The sequence below is a fragment of the Corvus moneduloides genome, chromosome 1 (genome assembly GCF_009650955.1).
Source record: "Corvus moneduloides isolate bCorMon1 chromosome 1, bCorMon1.pri, whole genome shotgun sequence".
Classification (NCBI taxonomy): domain Eukaryota; kingdom Metazoa; phylum Chordata; class Aves; order Passeriformes; family Corvidae; genus Corvus; species Corvus moneduloides.
The window spans coordinates 71511106-71532892 of NC_045476.1; the positions used below are offsets into that span (position 1 = coordinate 71511106).

General features: G+C 40.5%; 1 protein-coding gene across 7 annotated transcripts in view; it reads right to left on the reverse strand.

Annotated features, from left to right (window-relative positions):
- HIVEP1 (HIVEP zinc finger 1) overlaps positions 1–21787 on the reverse strand; it is a 128748-nt gene that overhangs the window by 54252 nt on the left and 52709 nt on the right. For all 7 annotated transcript variants that reach the window (XM_032115390.1, XM_032115352.1, XM_032115379.1 and 4 more), the window contains one exon: positions 4689–4742. In XM_032115390.1, coding sequence (XP_031971281.1) covers positions 4689–4742 — 54 coding nt within the window. The remainder of the gene's footprint in view (positions 1–4688; positions 4743–21787) is intronic.

Sequence of the window (21787 nt, forward strand, 5' to 3'; positions counted from 1 at the left end):
AAACAACCAGGACTGCCTGCGAGCCTGAACTCCAATGAGGCTGAGGAACACATGCATGTCTCCAGGCCATTCCAGACCACCCTGTAGTCTGAGGACACAGCAATAGCCATGAATGAGAAAGAGAATGAAGAAATTCCTCTTCCATCTTATCCGGAAATTTATCATTGATCCCTTTTGGCTGTGACATGGCAAGAAGCAGTTACCTGAAATGATAGAGTCTTAGCAGCCTGAGAGACCCCAGGATTGGTAGGCAATACAGAGTATACATCAGGCCATGAGATGGTCCTTTTGAAAATCTGTCATCCATTTTCTGGCAAATCTTGGTGCTGCTAGAGTTTGTCACCAACTTGAGTTCCCTGAACATTTTCAGAAGCAGAGGGGGAGAGATTTAGGTGGCAGTCAGCATTGCTGACACGAAGTATGGAGACAGCCAAGTTAGTTCCACTAGTCTTAAGGAACACAATGGAGGTGTTGGTGGGGCTGATGTACCTAGGATCCAGAGTGCTGTGACAGGCAAAGAACTGCTGCAATGGATAAAGCAGGAAACAAAATGCTTACAGCACTTCAGGGGCTGGATTGTTTCTGAGGATGACCAAATCAGAAGCCTCTGTGGTAATCACAAGGATCTGAGAGAACTTGACTTATCTGGAAGGGAAAAGACAGAGACACATCCTTGGGATGGCTTTCTCAGGATGGTCAGTGGCAGATTAAACATAAAGCAGTTGCATTCACCTGAATGCTTTCCAGCCCACAATACCCACTGAGTCCCACACCAGAGAAAACTTTCACTGCCTTCTCAAGGAGAAGTTTTGTGTAGTTCAAACTCAACATCCCTTCCAGATTTTAAAGAACACCACGTGGAGCAAGACCTTCTCTATCACACTAATGAAACCCTGTACCTGTGTCAGAAGTCAAAATGCAACCCCAAAGCAGGGGCACACTCAGGGTGTAAAAGAGCGAGCGTTGGGAGATATCAGCAAAGATAAGGAGGAAGCATGGTTTCTCCTCCTGAAAATTCAGAGTGGCAATTGGGCAGCAGAGAGAAAATGAAGAGACATGAGAATTAGCCACCTTGCACACTCGCTGAGCAAGAAGCTGAGCACAGCCCCTAATGAACATATTTCTGGTCTCAAGTGATCATTTCAATCAAGGCCGTTTGAATATCCATAGTGGACTATCACTTCAAAAAATAAAAAAGCAGGTCCTCCAGTTACAACTTTGTATAAATAACCAACTTGAAAGCTAGGTCTGCCCATTTACTGGCTCATCTGTGCTTGAGTCCTACTCTAATTTGCACTTAATTGGATTACTATAGCTAATGGCAAAATGAGGTGTTAAATACATGTATTTCTGTAGTCAATTAAATTCAACTTAAATCCCACACATGTATAAAGTTATGACTGATCAGTGCACAATGCTACTAAGCAGAAACTCAGCATGATTAAACTTATGAAAAACTCCTCCCCACAAATACATTGTGCCACTGACAGCTTCTCTGACAGAGCAGTAATTAACTTATGATAAATTTCACAAAATTACATTTCTTAATCATTTCAGATAGGAAATAAACAAATCTAAAGTGATCTAGATGAATTGAAAACCAAAATAAATTAACCAAGAGGAAAAACACAATCATACTTCCCATGAATCTGTACACACTGGATTGTGATTTAAAATAACTTATGTGAATATGTGCATGTTTTTATTTACTTGTTTAGCTCAAAACATGTATTTTCTTTTTTTCAGCAGCCTTCAGAGTGTAAAGCTTCAAATAAATAATTTTGTTTACTTCATATTACCAAGAATGTGATCTATCCAGGCATTTAAGAAACTAAAAAAATCCCACAGTGGCAGAGGACAGTTTTAATTTGAAAAGAGTAACTTTATTATCTCAGTTATTTCTATATGAGTTTTTGATGTAAAAATTTATTTTTCAATTTCCAGCCATAGGAATTTAGGCTAGAAGCCAAAAATTAAGTCAAATCCCTCTTTGATTCTGAGATGGTGAAAGCTGAGTGCTACCACCACATAAACCTTTGTAATCCCATCCCTTTCGGAGTACATCACTAAGTTTACACTAGAGAATTTATCTTCCTTTATGCAAAGATGTTACTGGACCACACATGAGAACAAATGCCTGAAAGCAGAGGTTAGCTTGTCTTTAGCTTGAACAAGTTCATCACAAAAAATCATCCAGAGCAATATTACTTTTGTGAGACCAACAGCAACAAGAACAGACAGCTATACCTTATGTGCCAAGTTTGTCATGTTTGGATGACAATACCACTTATCTATGATACACTAAACAGAAATACATAAGAAATATTTAATGGAAGGTCTAGTTTGTTTAAAAAGTCTCTGCAAACATTTGAAGGTCTGCTCTCTAGCCACTTACGTTTTTTCTCTTCCACCTTTTACAAATGCATAGAGCAACTTCACAGTCCTGGTACTCATATCAGACAGTTTGTATTAAACATCTTGAAATATGAAACCAGCTACAAGTTTGGAGCGAAGAAAGCTGAGCAAAATATGGACAAGATTTATAAAATCATGAAGGCAGTGGATAAGGTGAGTGTAGAACTGCTATTTCATAATTCACAGTGCTTGAGCTAGGGTGCACCTGTTGAAAATGGGAAAAAAAATTGGAAATTGAGGAGAAAAGATAAAATCATGCATTTTTAATGTCATTGCTAGTGAACTACTGCAGTTTGATGCCAGAAAATGTTGGGTGCAAACAGCATTTAATCAACTGTACTCATAGATAACAGCTCCATGAATGTCTAGATAATAAAGGGATGAGGCAGACATCTCTAAATCCAATGTGCGTGGATTTCATAAGGAATAGGCTAAAGAAAGTGACCAGGCTTATGTGCTGTTCTTAAACAGTACGTCCTACTCCCTCCATTGGAGACCAAATGCTGGTCCAGAGAGACTCTGCTGAGATCCACTTGGGTATGTCTTCTGCTCCCTAATTGTCAAAAAGTTTTGAAGTTCATTGTTTTGAAAGATAATAAGCCTTCCAGGAAAGAGCATCAACAATTTACAACACTGTTCACAGATGTGTCACAGGCCAGATGGGCAGCTCACTACCACTGAAAGGTAAATGCCTACCCAGAAGAAGCCAAAGCACTGACACCAAACACTAGGAATTATCTCATCTGCCAAATCCAGCAGCCCAAGAGAAGTGAGGGTGCTGCTGCTCCATGCCCCCAGGTTCAACCAGTAGCAAGGCTGAAAATGTCTTCCCAAGAGGGACACATACACAGCTTAAACACATACACGCCATACATACGTACATATATATGGCTGGACATACAGATCCTGGACAGACACTCTGAGCACTCCTACGTCATCCTGCTCCTTGATCTGGCTAAGCCCGGCAAGTGTCCACTGATGGAAACATATGTATGCATCCAAGGTGGATTTCACCAGCAGCTTGGCTCACAAACTCAGCCTGCCCAGTAGCAACCCAGTCTCCCCAGTTGCTGCACCTGGACGCTATCAGCCCTCAGGGTTGCAGCCCCACTCCAGTTGCTGGTACAGAGCATTGCACACACAGCCAGAACTGTTCAGGACTTCCCTGTTTCCTAGAGCCCCCCTTCTGTGTGGAGATATTGAAGAGACAGGACAGACTGTGATGGTCAGGAGCAGAACAAGCCCAGACAATTGTCCTGGCCAGCCCCTGCCAGCACACAAACCAACCCTTTTATTCAGTTATCACTCCACTTCTCAGATATGTTCCTTCTTATATCACCTACATTGCTCACTCTCTCCACCTTTTGCTCATCTCCTAGACATTCCAGGTAGTATGACCTGAGCAATCCCCAAAAGCTTTTCCCCTGCACCCTGCAATTTGTCCCACACTCCCAGCTAGCAACACTGTTAGTCCAAAAAGTGAACTGCAGAGCTGTTCCCTGACTGCGCATGGTGATGGTTTCACTCCCGGACATGGGCTGGGGCTCTGTAGGCACAGGCCTGAGAGGAGACTGGACAGGATCTCTCTTTCTCTGTATCCTTAATTTGGGTTTCTTCCTGCCCCTGTGCTCCTCTAGGTTGTGGAGATGACCACTCGTGGCTCTCCCATGATGGGCCCAGTAGTAACCTGGGAAAGTTCTGTTTGGGTTCCCACTCTGTGTCTGGGCATCTCCACAGTATGTAGATGAGATTTACCACACGACCAAACAAGTATCACTGCAGTCAGCCAGTCCTGAAATGCAATGACTTTCCACCAGCTTTCTAAGCCCTAACACACAGATTAAATCTGCCACAGGTCATCTGTTTCTTAAAATTAGCTGTGATGATCAGTCCCCTTCCTCAGCATCTGTTGGAAATCATCACATATTGCTCACCATAAACCAAATACGGTTATTAATGATTAGGTAAATCACATAATGAACTAAGGGTTAGCACAGAATGTAGTCAGCAATGTGCAGGTCCCTGATGCTACAGCTTCAGCGATCTCATCAAGGTCAAGGCAGCTACTTGAGTGGTTAAAACAAAGCCTTTGTGTCTCAGCTGAAGTGGGACATTACAGACACAGCCCCTGATCTGCAGACAGACGTGCCTGGGGCCTCATCCAGTGCCCAGCCCAGCCAAGTCTTTTCACTGACACAGGAAGGCTTTGGACCAGCCTCTAGGATCACAATACTTTATTTATTTTCTATTTTATTTGGGGGGGTTGTTATTACCTCTCTGTTGGTCTTCTGTTCCATTAAGTTGCTTTTGTGCTTCTTCAATTTTGTCTGCAAGAAACAGAAGTCACTGTTAAAATACATATATAAAAAAGGCAAGATTGTAGTGTGTCATTTACTGAAATCAGTCTTGCAATATCTGTTTATATGTAGGAGTGATATCATTCATGCGTAAATATGTGGTACATTATGAGTAATACAGCCATATAAAATTTTATCATGTTTTACCAGGGAGGCTATTGACATGTTAAATTACATGGAACCACAGAAAGAAAAGCACTGGCATCAGATCTGCAGTCAACAGCTAATCCCACTGTAGCTTCCTACCATCTATAATAATGTGTGCAGTCAGGGGGCTCTTTGGAATAGGTGTTATGGTGCATTACAGAGTATTTTAATACATTTTTGAAAAATGTTGTTAGAACAAGTCAATGTTGCATTAAGCATAGTGAGAGGAACAGCAAACAAGATTTGCTAAGTCAAGCAATGGAGCCAATACTGTCACACGGGAGCAGCAGGGGGCGAGTGGTGGCCCCCACCTTATTCCTCCGTGAACCTACCAGAAATTCCCACATGCACAGCAGGAGCAAAAGGAGGCCCTCAGTCTTTACTCCCAGCCTGTCTTTCAGTTCACCTGCTGCCCCTCAGACATACTGGTGTTGGAATGAGAACTGTGCTTCTCCTGCTGCTGCACAGACGGTCCTGTGGGAAGGGGGGACCTCATTCTGCACGTGTGCGTGTTTGTCTGAGCAGAGCAAGAAGCACGAAAAGGCACAACTGGAGTGAATAAAAACTTGAGAACGATTTTCTTTTGGTAGCAAACAGTCCTCTGAATGGGTTCAGGATAAAAGGTTGTGTTGGTAAGAAGCAGCAGCACTGGGAAAGGCTGAGCTCTCTCTCTGGATGTTCTGAGCATCAAACTATGGCCTGACTGACCAAAATCTGAGCTTGGAACATGGCTTTCAGATCTAAATGATCATTTCCTAAAAAACCTGTGAAAACCTTTTTTTATTGTATTATTTTTTTTTCTTTTCCCCTGGTGGTGTCAGTTTTTATTGAACTAAATTGAAAGAACAGAATGTAACTGGATTCATCCTAAACCTCTCAGACTCTATCGGTACAACTCAAGAAATACCAGACTTCATGGCTGCCATAAACAGATGAAGGACAGCTCTGCAAAGTCCTCACCTCTTTCTTCACAAGCGTGGAGGCTTTACTCAGCCTGACTTTTACTCACCCTTGCTATGCAGCACAAGGTTTCAAAAAATGGCCCTTTCTTCAACACAATTCTTAGTAAGTGGGTTTAAATGACTTCTCTATTATTTATCAGCTGAACCACTCAAGCATGTTGGAACCATTTGTTCACAGTTGAAGTCTGATATTGTTTCTTGATTATTTCCTCAGTAGAACCAAATAATTATAACTGAATCAAACCCTTCTTGCAGCTTTTAAGACTGAGTTTTGTCGAGCTCACTCTGGTTCTGCATTTCTGTTTTTCAGAACAAGTACCAGATTTCCTTTCCCATTAAAGCTCAGTAACTTCTCTGTCATACATTGTCCCAGAGGATGAACCAGAACATCTCACAAGGGTGCTAACCGAGCAGACTCTCAGAGCTTCTCATGAGAAAGACTACTACTGCAATTTTAAAAGCCAAACTTCTTCCTGCTTCCTCTGGGGTTAGTGAGACATACACACATATTTAAAGGAAAGTTTTATCACATTTTCTTTTGTGTTGACTTACTGGCTGCTGAAGAAAAAACACAAACAACTCAAAAAGAGCACAATCTTTCACCATCTCTTTACCAAGCCAGTTATGCAGGCTTACTTTAAACACAGAAGACTCGATATTTTCCTGAATTATAGCTACAGCTGAAATACTAAATGTGTTAATACTTTTTTTTTGTAGAAAGGGCTGTAAATAACCATTTCTAACAAAAATAAGAGGAACTGTAAACAAAGCATCTTTTATATACATGTGCCACTAATACTATCAGAGGAAAATGTATCTAGCAATCTTACAGTGTTTTTCCAGACTGTTGTTGCTTTACAGAAAGGTGATAGAATAAGCAATTTACAATGTTGCAGGACAGCTGTTAAAATACATGAACACACAGGAAAAAAAAAAGTATCAACAAATTACCCATGTAAATGGAGCTGCAGGTTTTACCGAAAGGCAACAAGAAATCAAACCCATAGTCTGGCTATCAAATTCACTTCCTCTATGCTTAAAGATATATTTAATGCAAAATGTATGGTGTTTCTGCCTTCAGAGTAAATGTTTTGTCAAGAAAACTTACACCTAAGTACATAGAAAACTGTAGTTTCATTATTAAAATAATTATCTGCATATTTCACATAAATGCTACAAGAAATACATGCATTTGAATTCACAATCATCCTACTTTTTCGAGAAAAATTACTAAAGTATATTGGAATCATGCTACATGAGATTGTCAGAAAGATTAAAGGCTTGGATTTCCTCTACTGAATTCTCTCTCTCTCTTATTGGGAAAAAACCCCAACAGTTCCTATCAATAATTCCCAGCCACTTCTTTGTCAGACTGTAATCCCAAACAAAGAACCACAGATAACAGGAATAATAGCTAGGTAAACAGGTGCTTGGTACACAGCCAGAAAGTCTCCTACACTTCCTGCGTCTCCTGAGAGGTTTTCCCCAAGGAGTTATATTTGCTGTGTATATTTCTTCATACCTATGGCGGTATCCCTGTGCAGAACAGTTTTGAACATTGTGAACACTGAAAAATCTCGGTGTTGGTGCTGGAAACCAAAAGCAGTGATCTGGACTGTAAATGAGGCGTGGGTATTAACATCAGTCTGGGGCTAAATGTTTTGTTAGGGCCTACATCCTCCCAATGGCCAGCATCACACACTAGGTGCTCTGGCTATTACACCAAGGCATGTCTAAACCTTCGTACAAAATCTGTGGCAGCTGCTTCCCGCCCTGCTGCATTTTACAACTACAGATCCTACACAGGCAACTGCCTGACAAACCGCTGTGTTTCAGGCTGGAGGGAACAACTGGGTTATCCCTAAGGGCCATGGAGCAGGTGGCAAGAGCAGGCTTAGAGCCAAGTACCCCAGCAACACCAAAAGGCAGCTTCCCCAGGTCTTCTGCCAACTCGCACGTACGCCAGCAAGAACTTGCTAACTACATCAAATTTATATTATCCAGTCATGTCCTTCTCTTGTGTGCCATTAAATTAGCTGTTTGTCAAACATCTTAAGAAACATTATTTCAGACAACATACCAGATTCTGTCATAATTACATTATAGGTGTTCTAATGGTACACACCTTTGAAAATGCTTTATCATCAAAAATACAGCACACAAAAATAATCTGTAAAGCCCAGGAGGAACTGAAAACCGAGAAGTCCTCTATTAATTGCAAATAATATTATCCAATCCAGTAATTGCTTGGTTTAATATTATTTCAGAATTAAACCTGTAATACTGTCTAACCTGAACATTTTACAAAGGAAACATTTCCTTATCACTGGAATATTATCTACTTCTATTAGGATAAGAGAAAGCCATTTAACTAATGGAAATTTCTAATACATTTTAGGTATGGCACCCTCTTCATTTCCCCTAAGTGCCAGAATAGTACAGATCTTGACTACTTTACTATAAGACCTATGCTAATGGCCCCAATATTCAGCAGATAGACCCCTGGAGAAGCACCACATCTAGAAGCAAACGACAGTGAAAGACACACTCTCATTGAAGATGGGACACTTCTCACCAAGTGCTTACTAGAGGGGAAAACATGGAGCTGCAATGAAAGAGGAAATCATCGTATGCATCGTGGTAGAGAATCGAGATTCCATGTGACAGCAGTGCAATGAGCCACAGAGCCAGCTCTGGGTTATCCCAGCAGGTGCATGCCACAAAAATGCAAATCACATGTAGCATCATATAATAGTTTTATTTATATATTATACATATAAAATATGTATATACACACACATACCTGCATGTGTGTAAAAGAAAGTGAAACAACTTGTGCACAATGGCTTTTCTTACTCCAGCATGAAACCTTTTCATGTTATTCTCCAACACAGCTCTCCCAGCAGGTATCTGCTGTGTGGAAATATCATCACATTCCTTGAGGTTTTAAATATATAATGTAACTGTGCTTTTTAGAAATGCAAGGAAGGAAACTGGCATGCAGTAAAATATGCTTCTTGTTTTACACACCTCCTGCTGTGATAGATCATTACAAGGATACCAACAGTCTGAGTTAGATATGGTGGTGCTGTGGTGGGGTTTTAAATGAAAAAATAAACCAGATTTTTCAACAGGTTTACAGTCTCTATTTTTGGTCTTCACTGAATGATATAACCTCACAGATTTTAATTAAGTCACAAATAAAATTTAATTTACAGGGTTTTTTTAAAAGATATCATCCCATTTAACGTATAAAACCTTGAATATGTCTAGTATTCTGTGAATTAGATATGCATCATGAATTTTCAGTAAGATTTTAAAGGCCTTACTTATATGGTAACTTATGGAAAACAAAGGCTTAGGAATTTCAGCAAGGAAAGCAGAAATACTCAGAAGTGTGAGGTTTGCAAAATATAAAACCTGTAACTTCTGACAGCAATTTAAGCTGGAGCACAACATATTTTCTAGTTGGGTGTTTGTTTGGTTTGTTTGTGGGTTTTGTTTTGGGTTTTTTTATCTTTTATTTTTTCTCTCAAGTGTCCCCAGAGCAGCACAATGAGATGACTTTGTCCTGTTGAACAAGTCATCTGCCCCATACAGGGACAACACACAGAGGAATGAAATCACTGAGGAAGACCTACTTTTAAGCCTCCAGGAAAGCTTACAGGGGAGTGGTGGATGCGAAAAGTTCACTAAGCTTTTGCAAAACATCCAAACACGAGTATTTTTCATTGCACATATTTGCATGTGTCTGTATCACTGTAAATAGGAGATTTTTTTGGCTTCTTGTTTAAGATGTATAATTGCTGCTTTAAAACAATAAAAAGTGTTTTGTTTTGGTTTTCTTTAATCACACATACTCTGGTTATGGACAAGTGGAAAATCAGCAGATTTCAGATTTAGACCATTATGGATGCTGAGAACAGGCTATGACATCAAAACTTTTAAAAATACAAGTTTATATCTTGCCTGAAAGGCTAGAGTTATATCTTCAAATATTTAACCAAAACAACTGGAAGGAAAATGTCAGCATATTTTTTCCCTTCAGTTAAAGACAAGAACAATTCTCAGGCCTTAGGCCTGAGTCATCCTAAAAATACCTCCTGCAAAACAGCTTCAGATGGCAGCACATTTTCTTCTTGCTTTCTCATAAATTGCACTCTCTCTTACCTTACTGCATCAGGAGACATTTGAAAAGTAATTTAGAAAATCACTTTGCACTGGTTTTTAGATGGACGCAAAGAAAGATGTCACTTCAATTATTTTTTCTTGTATTGATCATCTAGATCAGGGGCAGAAAAGAAAATCAAAGTGACAAAATATTCTTCAGCTGAAGTACATTAATGCAATCAGTCTGTATGCACCGGGCAGTATTACTGAAAACAATTGTCAGTGGGTTTTTATTTGGGGGAGACAGGGATGTGCACAGCTTAAGAAAAACACTGATGAAAGTTCAAAACGCTGTATTTTCCACTACTTAAATTCAGATAGCAAGTGAAAAGAGGCCGAGTCCCTGCATGGAAATCTCCATCTACAGACTACTGAAACCCGCCAGGCTGATGTGCCAGTAGCAAAGTGCTTCACATTTCACTGGATGAGAAGTATGCCTGAAAGCATTTATTATTAAATCAATTAAACAAATAAAAAAAATACCCAGAGTACCAGACGGGTGGTGCAGAGCAGCACATCGTATGAATCACAGACTGGTTTGGGTTGGAAAGAGCCCTCAGAGATCATTTAGTTCCAGCCCCTTGGCCATGGGCAAGGACACTTCCCACTAGACCACTCAAAGCCCCATCTAACCTGGCCTTGAACATCTCCAGGGCTCAGACTTGACACAGAGGACCTGAGCCCAGCCCCACATCCCATCTGAGCCATTTCACACCTCCCCCAGAGGGAAGACCCATGCTCCAAGCAGCAATGCCCATGCAGTGCAGGCAGGGCACGAAGGGCAGCCACATGAAGCCAATGAACGAAGAAAAGATGATGCAAGCTTGGACCATTTCCCGGATAGAAGGTTCCCTTGGCACAGCAGGCAGTGTTTAATCCCAAGGCACCCTGCCTGCAGCTGTGGGTGCCCACCTGGGACTGGGGAGCATGCAGAAGCGCCCACGCTCCACTGCAAGGGGGCTGTGATGCTTGTCTTTCCCTTTTGCTAGGAGGAGGAAAGGCTCTTTACGACCTGCTAAAACAAGAACGCCGTAGTCCTAATGTGTTTTGGTTAACTGAGATGAATCCCAAGACTTCCTTTAACCAGCTAATTAAGAAAAAGAAAAGGAAAAAAAAAACCCTAACCCAAAACCCCAGAGTCTTGTCTGTACAAGGAGCTCATTAGGTTAATTGGGAGGCGGTGCAGCTGGTGGGATGCTGCCTCTTGCCATTCCTCAGGGAGCGTAGAGGCTCAGCAGGCCCCTGCACGTCCCCACACTGCAGGAGAGCCTCCAAAACTGAAACCCAACCAGCCGAGCCAGGGTCCCGACTGCAGCCCGGGCATGGTACTGCTGTCCCTCAGTGCTGAAGGAGGGGACCCTGCACCCAGGGCTGCAAGGGCTGACAGACACAGGCAGCTGAGGATGCCTTTGATGGCCCCAAGTTTCCACCACCGCCTTCCTGCCACAAAGCAAACACCTTCAAAGCTGGCAGACAGCAGCAAGAAGGCATTTCACGAAACCCACTGGACGAGGCACTCTCCTCACTCAGATTTAAATCTAGTTTTAATTGGGAACCACTCTTCGGTCCCCATACATTTCCTTTTTCCAGTTCAATGAGGAACACTCAAGATTAAAAGGAAGAGATCAGATGAGGAAAGACAGTCTCTTCATCTTTGTAATTTCATACTGTGGGAACTTGACACTTTTTGGCATATGGTTTGTTTTGTGGCTTCTCCTTTCCAGTTGGGGCTTAGAGAATCACAGCACCACAGCTTAGTGAGTTGCCAAATGCTGAGGCTGGTAACTGATTGCACAGATGTCCCCAGCCTATCAAAACTGCAAGGTAAAACAGATTAAATATCGAAGTTTGTCCAATACTACTGGGTCTGAAGAGTATTTGTAAAGCTGTAAGAGGGGATAAAAAAGGCCTCTTAAATTATGTAAATTCAAAACTCTTAACAACTAGTAGGGTGATGCAGCAGCAGTCATCCTATTAAGAACTATAAACTACTTTTTTAAACATCTAAAATGAGATTTTAAACAACTGATAATGTTCTACTAGTCATTATAACCTTGACTAATGACGTGTTTGATCAGTTTTTCAGAAAAATTTGATGCATTTTCATTCTAATGTCAACTTTGAATACTCATCATAGTCCCTGCCATATATAATTATTTGCATTTAAATATGAAGAACTCATGACAGATACTTTATATAACCCTGCTGAAAACAGAAAATGAAGATCCTCCTTTTATTATTCTTCATTTTAAGAAAAAAAGAGGCTTGTATATTTGAAAATACAATCTATAATCTCCAGTTTAAATTTGTATCAGCAATGATCTGCTATACTGTATATACAATAAAACAGTCAACGCAAAAGCTGTATATAAATTAAATATAATGGCTTTACCCTTGCCATCACATATATTACTCAAATATGGTAAGGGCTCCTGATGCGTTGACAAGGTGTATGTGCATAAATTACATAAGAACCCCAACTCCGTCCCTGTGTAATTTATTTGTGATTGGGGAGCTTTCAATCTTGTGTTTGTTTGCATTATTTGAATTTTTATTATGAGGCTTTTAAACTCATTAAAAACTGAGCACGGGAGGTGGTGGGGAGAAGAGGATTTTTGGATGACTGTCGCCTTAGAGAAGGATATAGCAAACAGCGAGGCACCTGTGGGGAGAGGCACAGTAGCTGCCAAGCATAAAATTTCAGAAGTGTAGGTGAAGTATCCTGAGAAATACCTCCTGTCTGGCACCTTCTCACCCTGTGTAAGCCAACACACAAGGGTGGCACTTGCCACAGCTAGATCCTTTTCCACCTGCCCCACAAAGTCAGGTGATCCAGCATCCTGTGTGTGCTCAGCTAGATCCTTTTCCACCTGCCCCACAAAGCCAGGTGATCCAGCATCCTGTGTGTGCTCCTGAGAGCACCGGCTGAGTCGCCAGAGATAATTCCTTTATACATTGTCTCCCTCCGGTACCGAATTACCGAATTACAAACACAAGTACCGATTGCATCCATTTGCATAGCTCCTAATTAGCCATCTAGCACAATAATTACCCCATTGCTATGCTGATCCTACGGCATTGTTCTGCCCCACTGCCAATTTCAGCTGCCTACCTAGGACAGGGTGATCATTATCACTAAAATCTGCATAATAATTACTTAACAGCCTCGAGGGTATTCACTGTTCCGAGGCTCGGTTTTTGGCTTTCTGGGTGTTGTTTCTATACCTAACCCAATATCAGTGTTAGAAGTTAAAATAGTAAAGTCATGAGTTGCTCTAGTTCACCAGCTTCTCCAAGCTGCTGCTAGGAGCACCTTCATACCTTCTGCACTGAGACAGGTTCCCTCCCCCACCAGGTTTACTGGCCTATGATCTATTGTCTCCAAACTGGAAAAAGGTGTGGTTTTCAATTCTATATATATTTCTTTTTCTTTCAAGTCTGACACAGAAATTAAATAAATGCCAGTGAAATAACTGAAAACATAAAAAAAAAAAATAAAAAAAAAAAGAGCAACAAACCAACAGCTTTTCCACTGACTGGAAATGTCAAAATAATAATATGTGGAGCCCAAAGATCTTGTTAAATTCTGTATTTTCTCAAATACAGATCCTAAACCACAGCGACAAACGATGGAGCCAGCCACTCCTCAGCCAAACAGGGGAAAAAGTTTCCATGCATCTTTCTGGTACTCCAAAAGCACTTGTTCTCAACTGCATGGTGGGTGAGGGAGGGCTTGCTCAACACAAGAAGGCACAAAACTGGTTCAACAGGTAGAACAACACCAAGACTTGGTGTTTCATCACCTGAGACAACAGTGCAGAGGCTTTCAGCAAGTTCTCTGAGAGGTCAAACTTCTCTGTAATTTCTTCTTCTCTTTCTGGACTTCCTCAAACACTATTGAGTTTACAAGGCAGACATCAGGTAAGTAGATATATTCAGCACTAGGAACCTACAGCACCAACAACCCTGTTTAAGCAGAGATTAATTTTCTTAAGCTTAGCATATACCCTAAAAATTATCTCTTTACTGAGATTCTAAAGTGTCTATAGAAATGGTTCAAACTATTTGATCTCGAGAAGGACTTTGGATACTGAAGTTCTTATAATTACCTGATATTAAGATGGACAATAAACAGTACTGCTGGCTAAGGAAAAAGGAAGTTTTTGATGACTAACAAAAAACCAAAACAAATCAAAAGCCCACAAGTCAAGCCAAAAGTGCAGCCCAATATGTTGTCTCCAACAGCAGCTAACAGGAGAAGTTGAGGGAAAAGCAGAAGAGTAAGTCACGGATTCTGAAACCAGGCAACACTGAAGTGATCCCAAGGAGCTGTTCTTGAACTTCATGGGTCCCACAGATTATTCCTACATTAGTTTCTCCAAGTGTCATTTGAATCCATGGGAGCTTTTCATAGTGAATCCATGTAAGCCTTTCACATCTTTCTTCAAACTGCAGGGCCTCATCTACCTAAGTCATGCTTTACACAAAAGCTGTTCAATAAACTTTTGACCTCTGCAGCTTTTGCAGTGCTATTTTATCCTCTTTGTTGGTGGATAGTGAAGTGAAGAAGAGCAAGACAATTTGGAGGAAGACATCAGAATCGATCCCACTTGTTAGAGATGAAGGCACACCACAGACGCTACAGTGACAGATATGTTTTTCTGTACTACTGCCATAAATATTCCTAATGCTTTATTTGCTTTTTGACAGCTAACGAGTACACAGTTGACTTTGCCACACAAATACATGACCCTCAGATCTCATGCCCAAGTGTTAACAAGCAACTCAATTTAAATGAAAAGTTTGAATAATTTTCCTGTGGACATCACTTCACATTTATCTGCACTGAATTTCATTTGTCATTTTTGCAATATGGTTGCACAGCAACCTAATGTCATTTTGAAATCCTTTGCATTTTCATTTGCATCTTCATCTCCCTTTATAACTCCCATCAAATCAGCAACGCTGCCACTTCACCATTCCTGCTCTTTTCCCAGATCACTCAAGCAAACGGGAATCGACAGCGGCACATTTCTATTAACCGTAAAACAGCAGGCAATGCTTGTCTGCTAAGAGCAGGTATTGACTGCAAAATGTGTAAATATCAGCCTCTCAGTAAATTTACACACAAGGGATTTTTCTGCTGGGGTATGTTGGGGGAGTTCACTCGATACTGTGTCTTCTTTAAAACCTTGTTCTTATTTCCAGCCTGTCTTTAAAATCCAGCCTGCCCAAACACAGTCATACCTTCACCACGTACAGCCCAAAGTGCCAAGTGCCTCTGGGTCACTACCTCCAGCCACCCTGTTCACTCCTTCCTCACCAGCTCCTGCCTGTGCCGGAGCATCTTAATATAATACCGCTATAACTGGATCAACTATAACACACAGCCTGGGGCTTTTCCACACTGAAGGGCAGCTGCCTTTTTGTGCTAGTCAGTAAATCCCCTTCCAACAGGGCTGCAAAAACACACCTTCATATTCAAAATCACTCTTTTAGAATGACTAAACATTAAATGCAAGGTCAAAGCTTTTCATTGACTTTACTAAGGGATCTCATTTTTTTGCTTACTTGTTTTTCCAAGAACCTAGTAAGTCTTAATGTTACATGTATGGGAACACAGTCTAACATATGAACTGTCATAATGGCATCAGTGAGTCTTAGCACTAAAAACCTCAAAAAACCTAAAAATCCACAATTCACTTGTTATGCTAAACCTTGCTCTGTGCATTCTGTAAACTTATTTTGCCATAGTAATTTTCTATTTTTGCCCTGACTTTTTTACATGCCAAATGAAATGTTACTAGCTGCAGATTTAAAGTGAAAAAACAACATCAGAAACTGGACTGATAAAATAAAAAACACCTTTGAAAAGCTAGTCAATACAAGCTGATGTAGAACTAGGTGTTTCTGAAACACAGAACTTTAGCAAAGGCACAAAGATACAGCATGTTTCTTGTTAACAGTGTGCTGCAGCCATGAACAGGGGCTTAGCCACTTTAAGAGGCTTACAAACCCAACAGCCCTAGGGAGTTCGTGTTCTTTTCTCTGGGCAAATTATAAATGGGTGGTGATAAATATACGTATTAAGCCAATACCTCACTCCATGCCTTCAGTGACTTATTTTACTGTTTTCCTCTACCTGCTCCCATCCTCCTTCAAGACCTGAGTCAAAGACTAGGTCTAGAGTATCCCAGTGAGCGCTTTTCCAACCCATGTGCTATTCCTGATAAAGATGGCAGGAGTGAGCATAAACCATCCCTCCAGAAACTGATCATGCCCTGCTCGGGTTTAGGCAGACCCTAAGCAGAGCAAGTAAATTGTGCAATGATTACCCTACATCATCCAAAATCTTCCCAGATACTCCACAAGGAATGACTTGGGGAAGGAGGGGGCCAATCAGCAGGCATTCTGTGAGGAAATCAGGCATGCCAGGGAGATGTTTGGTACTGCAAGGGCAGTTCACATTATTATGAAGGGATAGTTTCTGGTCACAACCACACACCAGCCTGCTGAGGCTGTGCTCGGCTTTAAGCACCAACCTGGTTACTCTACAAACCACACCAGCCATTTTCAAGCTCCTCTCTGCTTCTCTTCTCCAAGAAGATTTCTGCTTGGAGCGGGGTTGTGCTGGTCCCAAAGCACTTGTTAAAACCTGTCTCCAGCACAGCCAGCTCTGTCTCTCTCCTCCTCCGTGCCTGCTCCAGCTGGTCCCGGGAGCCAAGAGGGTAGGCTGGTTCCAGGGCTACCGCTGCTGCAGCCTCCCTGCTCCCGGTCCCACCCGCAGGCACCCTGCCCACCCTGGCTCACCCACATGGACAGCACTGCCCTTGTCCCTGACCACTGCAAAAAGTCAGAATTGCTCAGATCATATAAATCCAGTAAGAAGGAGCAAAGAACTGAATTTATATAGAAAGGGAACAGAATAGTGAAACCTTTAATCAGTCCTCCAAAGTAGAGTCCCAACCAAATTTTCTATTTCTCCCTCTTTGAGGAGGGCTGGGAATTTTTAAAATATTTGCCCTAGATGGTAACCAGCATCAAATCTGAAGAAAAAGCCCTGAAATGCTGTTTCCCCCTCCAAGAAAGATAATATGTTCTCTCCCAAGAAATGAAATAAAAGAGGCTGAAGTATCTGGCATTCCTTTTTTTGAATGTCTCCAAAATACCCTTGGATAAGAAATCAGCTCTTGAAAAAAAAAAATGCTGGAATATTGACACTGCAAATTTAGCTCACTGACTTTTATAAGAAAAACCCCAGTTATTACAAGAAGCTGAGAAGGTTTTGTTCAGTAAATAAAGAATAGAAAACAAGGCAGTATGCAGATAGTTAAGTGTATTATTAATATGCTATGAAGTGTTTTGAAAGATGAAGAAAAAATTGTATAGATTGATTCACATTCACCTCATCCCACAAGAAGTACAATTCCTATACTATGGAAGAGCAAACTACTATGAATTCTTTAAAAAAAACCCCAACAAGTAAAATCTAAGCCAATCCAAAACCCAGCCCTCTTCCCTTCTTTTTCTAGGCTTAGTGGTGAGATTTTCTTTCCGTACTTGCAAGCTTAGGAAGATAATTAATGAGCTACTTCTTAGACACCTACAAAATGATGGTGCTCTGCAATGTGAACATCATCCAAGTGTTTCTTCCCTGTTTTATTTAGAATTCACACTCAATTTTGTGCTGTCTGATTGAAGATGAGGGGGTGGTGAGGAACATGGGGGAGAAAGCCACAGCAAGCTGCCGCACACACCATCCCAATCCTGTGTTTGGAAATGAACAATTCAACCTGGAGGGAGCTCACTTCAACAACCATGTGCCAAAGTGAGAATCCAAGGATTTCAAGTCCTCAAAGAAATTTTTTTTTTGGCCTTTAACATAAAGATTTTACACTAATCAACCCTGTGCCACAACAGAGTAGAAAGAATTACATCCAACTTTATTAACTAATTTACAGTTAGATTTTTTTGTTTTGTTTTGTTGGAACAATGACTTCTGGAAAATATGGTGGGTGGGAGAAGAGATTATCAGAATGTGATACTTGACTAAAACAATGAAAATGAAAACCCAGTAGAATGTCCTGAAACTGCTTTTTACGTTTGTTTTTTAATAAGTTTGTTCGGACATTTTCTTGGTAGCACTAAAATTAATGACTTAAGAAACAGCCCCAAATTTCCCAAACTATTCAGATTTTAAAGGGCATTTCCTCCCAACCCCCTACATATATCCTAATCTGTTTATTTCAGTTTTAAATGTCGTACCTATTTACAGAAGTATTTTTTCTTTTTTTTTCAACAGCTCAGCTAAAATAAATTCCTGCTCTAAGTTTCCACATTTCCTGGCAGAGAAAGGCTAACTGAGACAAAAATTGTGCATGGTTAATAGGAAGAAATGTAACATTGGAAACTTCACATGCACGAAGAAGGGAAGGAGGACAGAGAACAAGGCCAACTGGATGATCTCTCTTACTCTCTGATTTCTCTTCCCTGAGGAGGTTCACAGGGACTAGTAAACCACTGAGTTTCCCTGGCCTGGACACCTGGAGTTGTGTTGAGGGAAAAGGCTTGGCCAGCTTCTCACTAAAGCTCATACCTTGAACATTTCAACCAAGACAAGAAATCATAGTCGTGACCTGCCGAGGAACAAATGTTGCTCTTACTCTTCTCCACTTACGTCTTCTCAACATTCACTTTGTTCACTGTTACAAACCATCACACAAAGCTGCTGGAATGACTGGATTTCCTAGCACAGAAGAAACAGGAGAAAGACTGGGCTCAGTGCTCCTCAGCCTCTCCCAAGAGTCTTCTCTCTTGCCAATCCCTCCTCTGCCAAGAATCACATCACCAAGACCGGGTTCCTCCGATCTACTGCCACCAGATTAACCTGGTGCTGATATTTAGGGCTGTGAGTGGTGGGCACCCACCAAATGCATAGATCTGTTACTGCCCTTGTAAACTGCAGTAGGTCAAAGGCTTCTGATGGCTCTGATTTGAAGGAGACCTCAGGGTGTGCACAGAGCTCAGAGACCATTTTCCTCTCTTTCTTTATGGTTCTTAAAAGTAGAGGCAAATAGTTTGCTCCATGTGGAAACAGATGAAGGAGAAGGAAAGGAGACAGGAGAACAAAGGCAGCATAAAAGATAGTACAGGGAAAAAAAGAAGAAAAATATGAAGTACAATATGAGGCATATAAAAAGTGGCTACACTGTAGAAATGATGCACTGAAATTATTTGCTTCTTTTGCTTCCTTTTTCCTGAGAAAATGATAGATCAGTTCATAATTTGAAGAATCTACTTAGGAGAAATCACAGCAAGTAGGACAATACTAAACACGTGATTTCCCATTTCTTTTCTCTTTTAACAAAATACTGGACAATATTTTATCAGTGACTAAATTTAATTAAAATAAATACTCTTAAAGCAGATGATCTGATGCTTTCATATCTTTGGCAGTCTTTCTGTACAGCTTATTTTCTGTAGCTACAATTCATAAATACAAACTAAATAATCTTGGGTTAATCCTGAGACAAGACTAACCAATTTCTTATAGATTGACAGGTATTTGGCTTTTGGTTTCATGCTGTAGAATAAATTTTAAGCATAGAATACTTTCAAAGAGAGAAACAAAAGAATAAATCAACCAACCACATCCAAAAGTCAACAACACACCCCACGCCCTTTCAATTCATGTCACTTTTATGGTTTAGGTGTTTAAATACTTTAGTTTTTATTTTACCAAGTTAGTAATTACTTCCAACCATATTAAACTGTGACAGTTTTATTTTTAAGAAGTTCCAGAAATTATGTTTTATTCAAATTGAATACTCAAGCAGTATTCATGAACAACTCAAGCCAGGATTCAATAACAGAATCCAACCTTAGTTACCAATTATCAACTGGATAAAATTTTCACACTCCTAGTAGATGATCTTCAAGATTTTGGTGGCTGCAATTTCACTACCTCATGTACTACCGTAAACAAAGGATTTAGAAATTATTGCTCCAAATTCGGCATAAAAGCAGGGTCAAACCCAGTGGCACTCATTAAATACCCCTTGAAAAATTAGGATTTAAATATGGAAAAACAGAGTTTTAAAATTATTAGCAGGATATAGTTCTGAGCATGCAAATATTTTAATTTCCTGGCTTAATTCCCAGCTGAACTATAGGCTATCATATCGCACCTTGCAAGTCACCTCCTCAAAGGGACAGCTGCAGCAATGCAACCCAACCAGCACATTAGCAGCCTAAATTGTGGACTATGGAAAAGTGTTTGTACCTGGAATGCTGTGTTACAACAAAAATGCTAAGGTAAGAAGGCACGATCAAAGCACTGAAATACATAAAGAAAGAAATAGGTCAAATCTCTGTATCTTTTTAAACTACTCATAACATTCAATTTATGACCTTTTGGTCTGCGGCACTGAGGAACTGACCTGCAGGTCTTGATGACTCTCTGCAAATAACCACATAGCACATAAGGTTCATTCCTGGGCACTTTGCTGGTTTATTTTTTTAATTCTTTGTAGGAAGGGTCAGTCTTTGCACATAAAATATTAGGCTGCTTCAGGAAAAATACAGACAATACAACTATGTCAGAAATAGAAAAAGTTCTAAGAGCAGTACAAATACTTAGGAGTCCGCAGATGATTCCCAATGAGAAGAGTCTGAAAGTTTACAGCAGTTTAATTTACAGAGAAGTAAGGAATATTTGAAATAAGGGTATATTAAACAATAAGTGATACAGGGAAGGTCTAACTGAGCATTAGTGGAATAGAAGACCTAACTGAAGCTTTGTAACTCTTACTTCTTATATCAAGTTGTAGGTCTTAGGAGTTAAACTTCTCACCAATTTTGTGGTAACAATTTATCTCAGCTCCCATTTCCTCCCTGCTTTCAGGCAGATATTTAAAATAGATGTGTTTGAGATTTAGCCTTCCCACTGCAAATGAATTCATTGATCAATTCTGTTTGAAAAACACTTTTAAACACGATGAGATATGAGCTCTTGGGCTTTTGTCCTGGAATACTGAAGCTGTGAACTGGAGAATCTCAGCACTTTCTTTACTAAGAAGAACACTCCCTGAGTAAGGGCAAACAGATAACATTCTCAATGAAGATCAAATGTGATTTTCAGAACACCACCCAGCTACTAATTGCACTGCTTAAAGATAAAAAATCCACAAAACAAAATAACAAAATAAAATGGTCCACAGCTGGTTCTTGCAAAATTGTCCACTGAACCCCTTGTTATTATCCCTCAGAAACACTTTGCAGGAGTCACTTTGAGACAGGATGCTGACGAATCACTCTGAGTTTGTTTTAAAGAACTGAGGAAAGAGTTAAAAATTATTCTGGTTGCTTTAGAAACTGACATCCTTTGTTTTGGTTGAGATGAAATACCATTACATGCATGCAATACCCTTTAAACTTGCCACTGTTCCAACAATAACTAAAGCTATTCTAAGAAGCTACCACCCAAAAGGAGATCACCACAGAATTACAGTAAGTTTGCCGCTGCAAAGCTGGAGTATACTTGCAACATTACCAAAAATGCTCAGCCAAGCCTAGCTGGGAGTGACCCCAGTGTAACCGCCAAAACACGACAATGACTGCTGCTCACCGACTCCATCACAACCACAGCGATCGAACAGCAAGAGGGGAGTTTCTATTTTCAAGAGCAGCTTGCAGCTAAATGTATTTTCAGCAAACTTGATACTAACCCAAGTAACT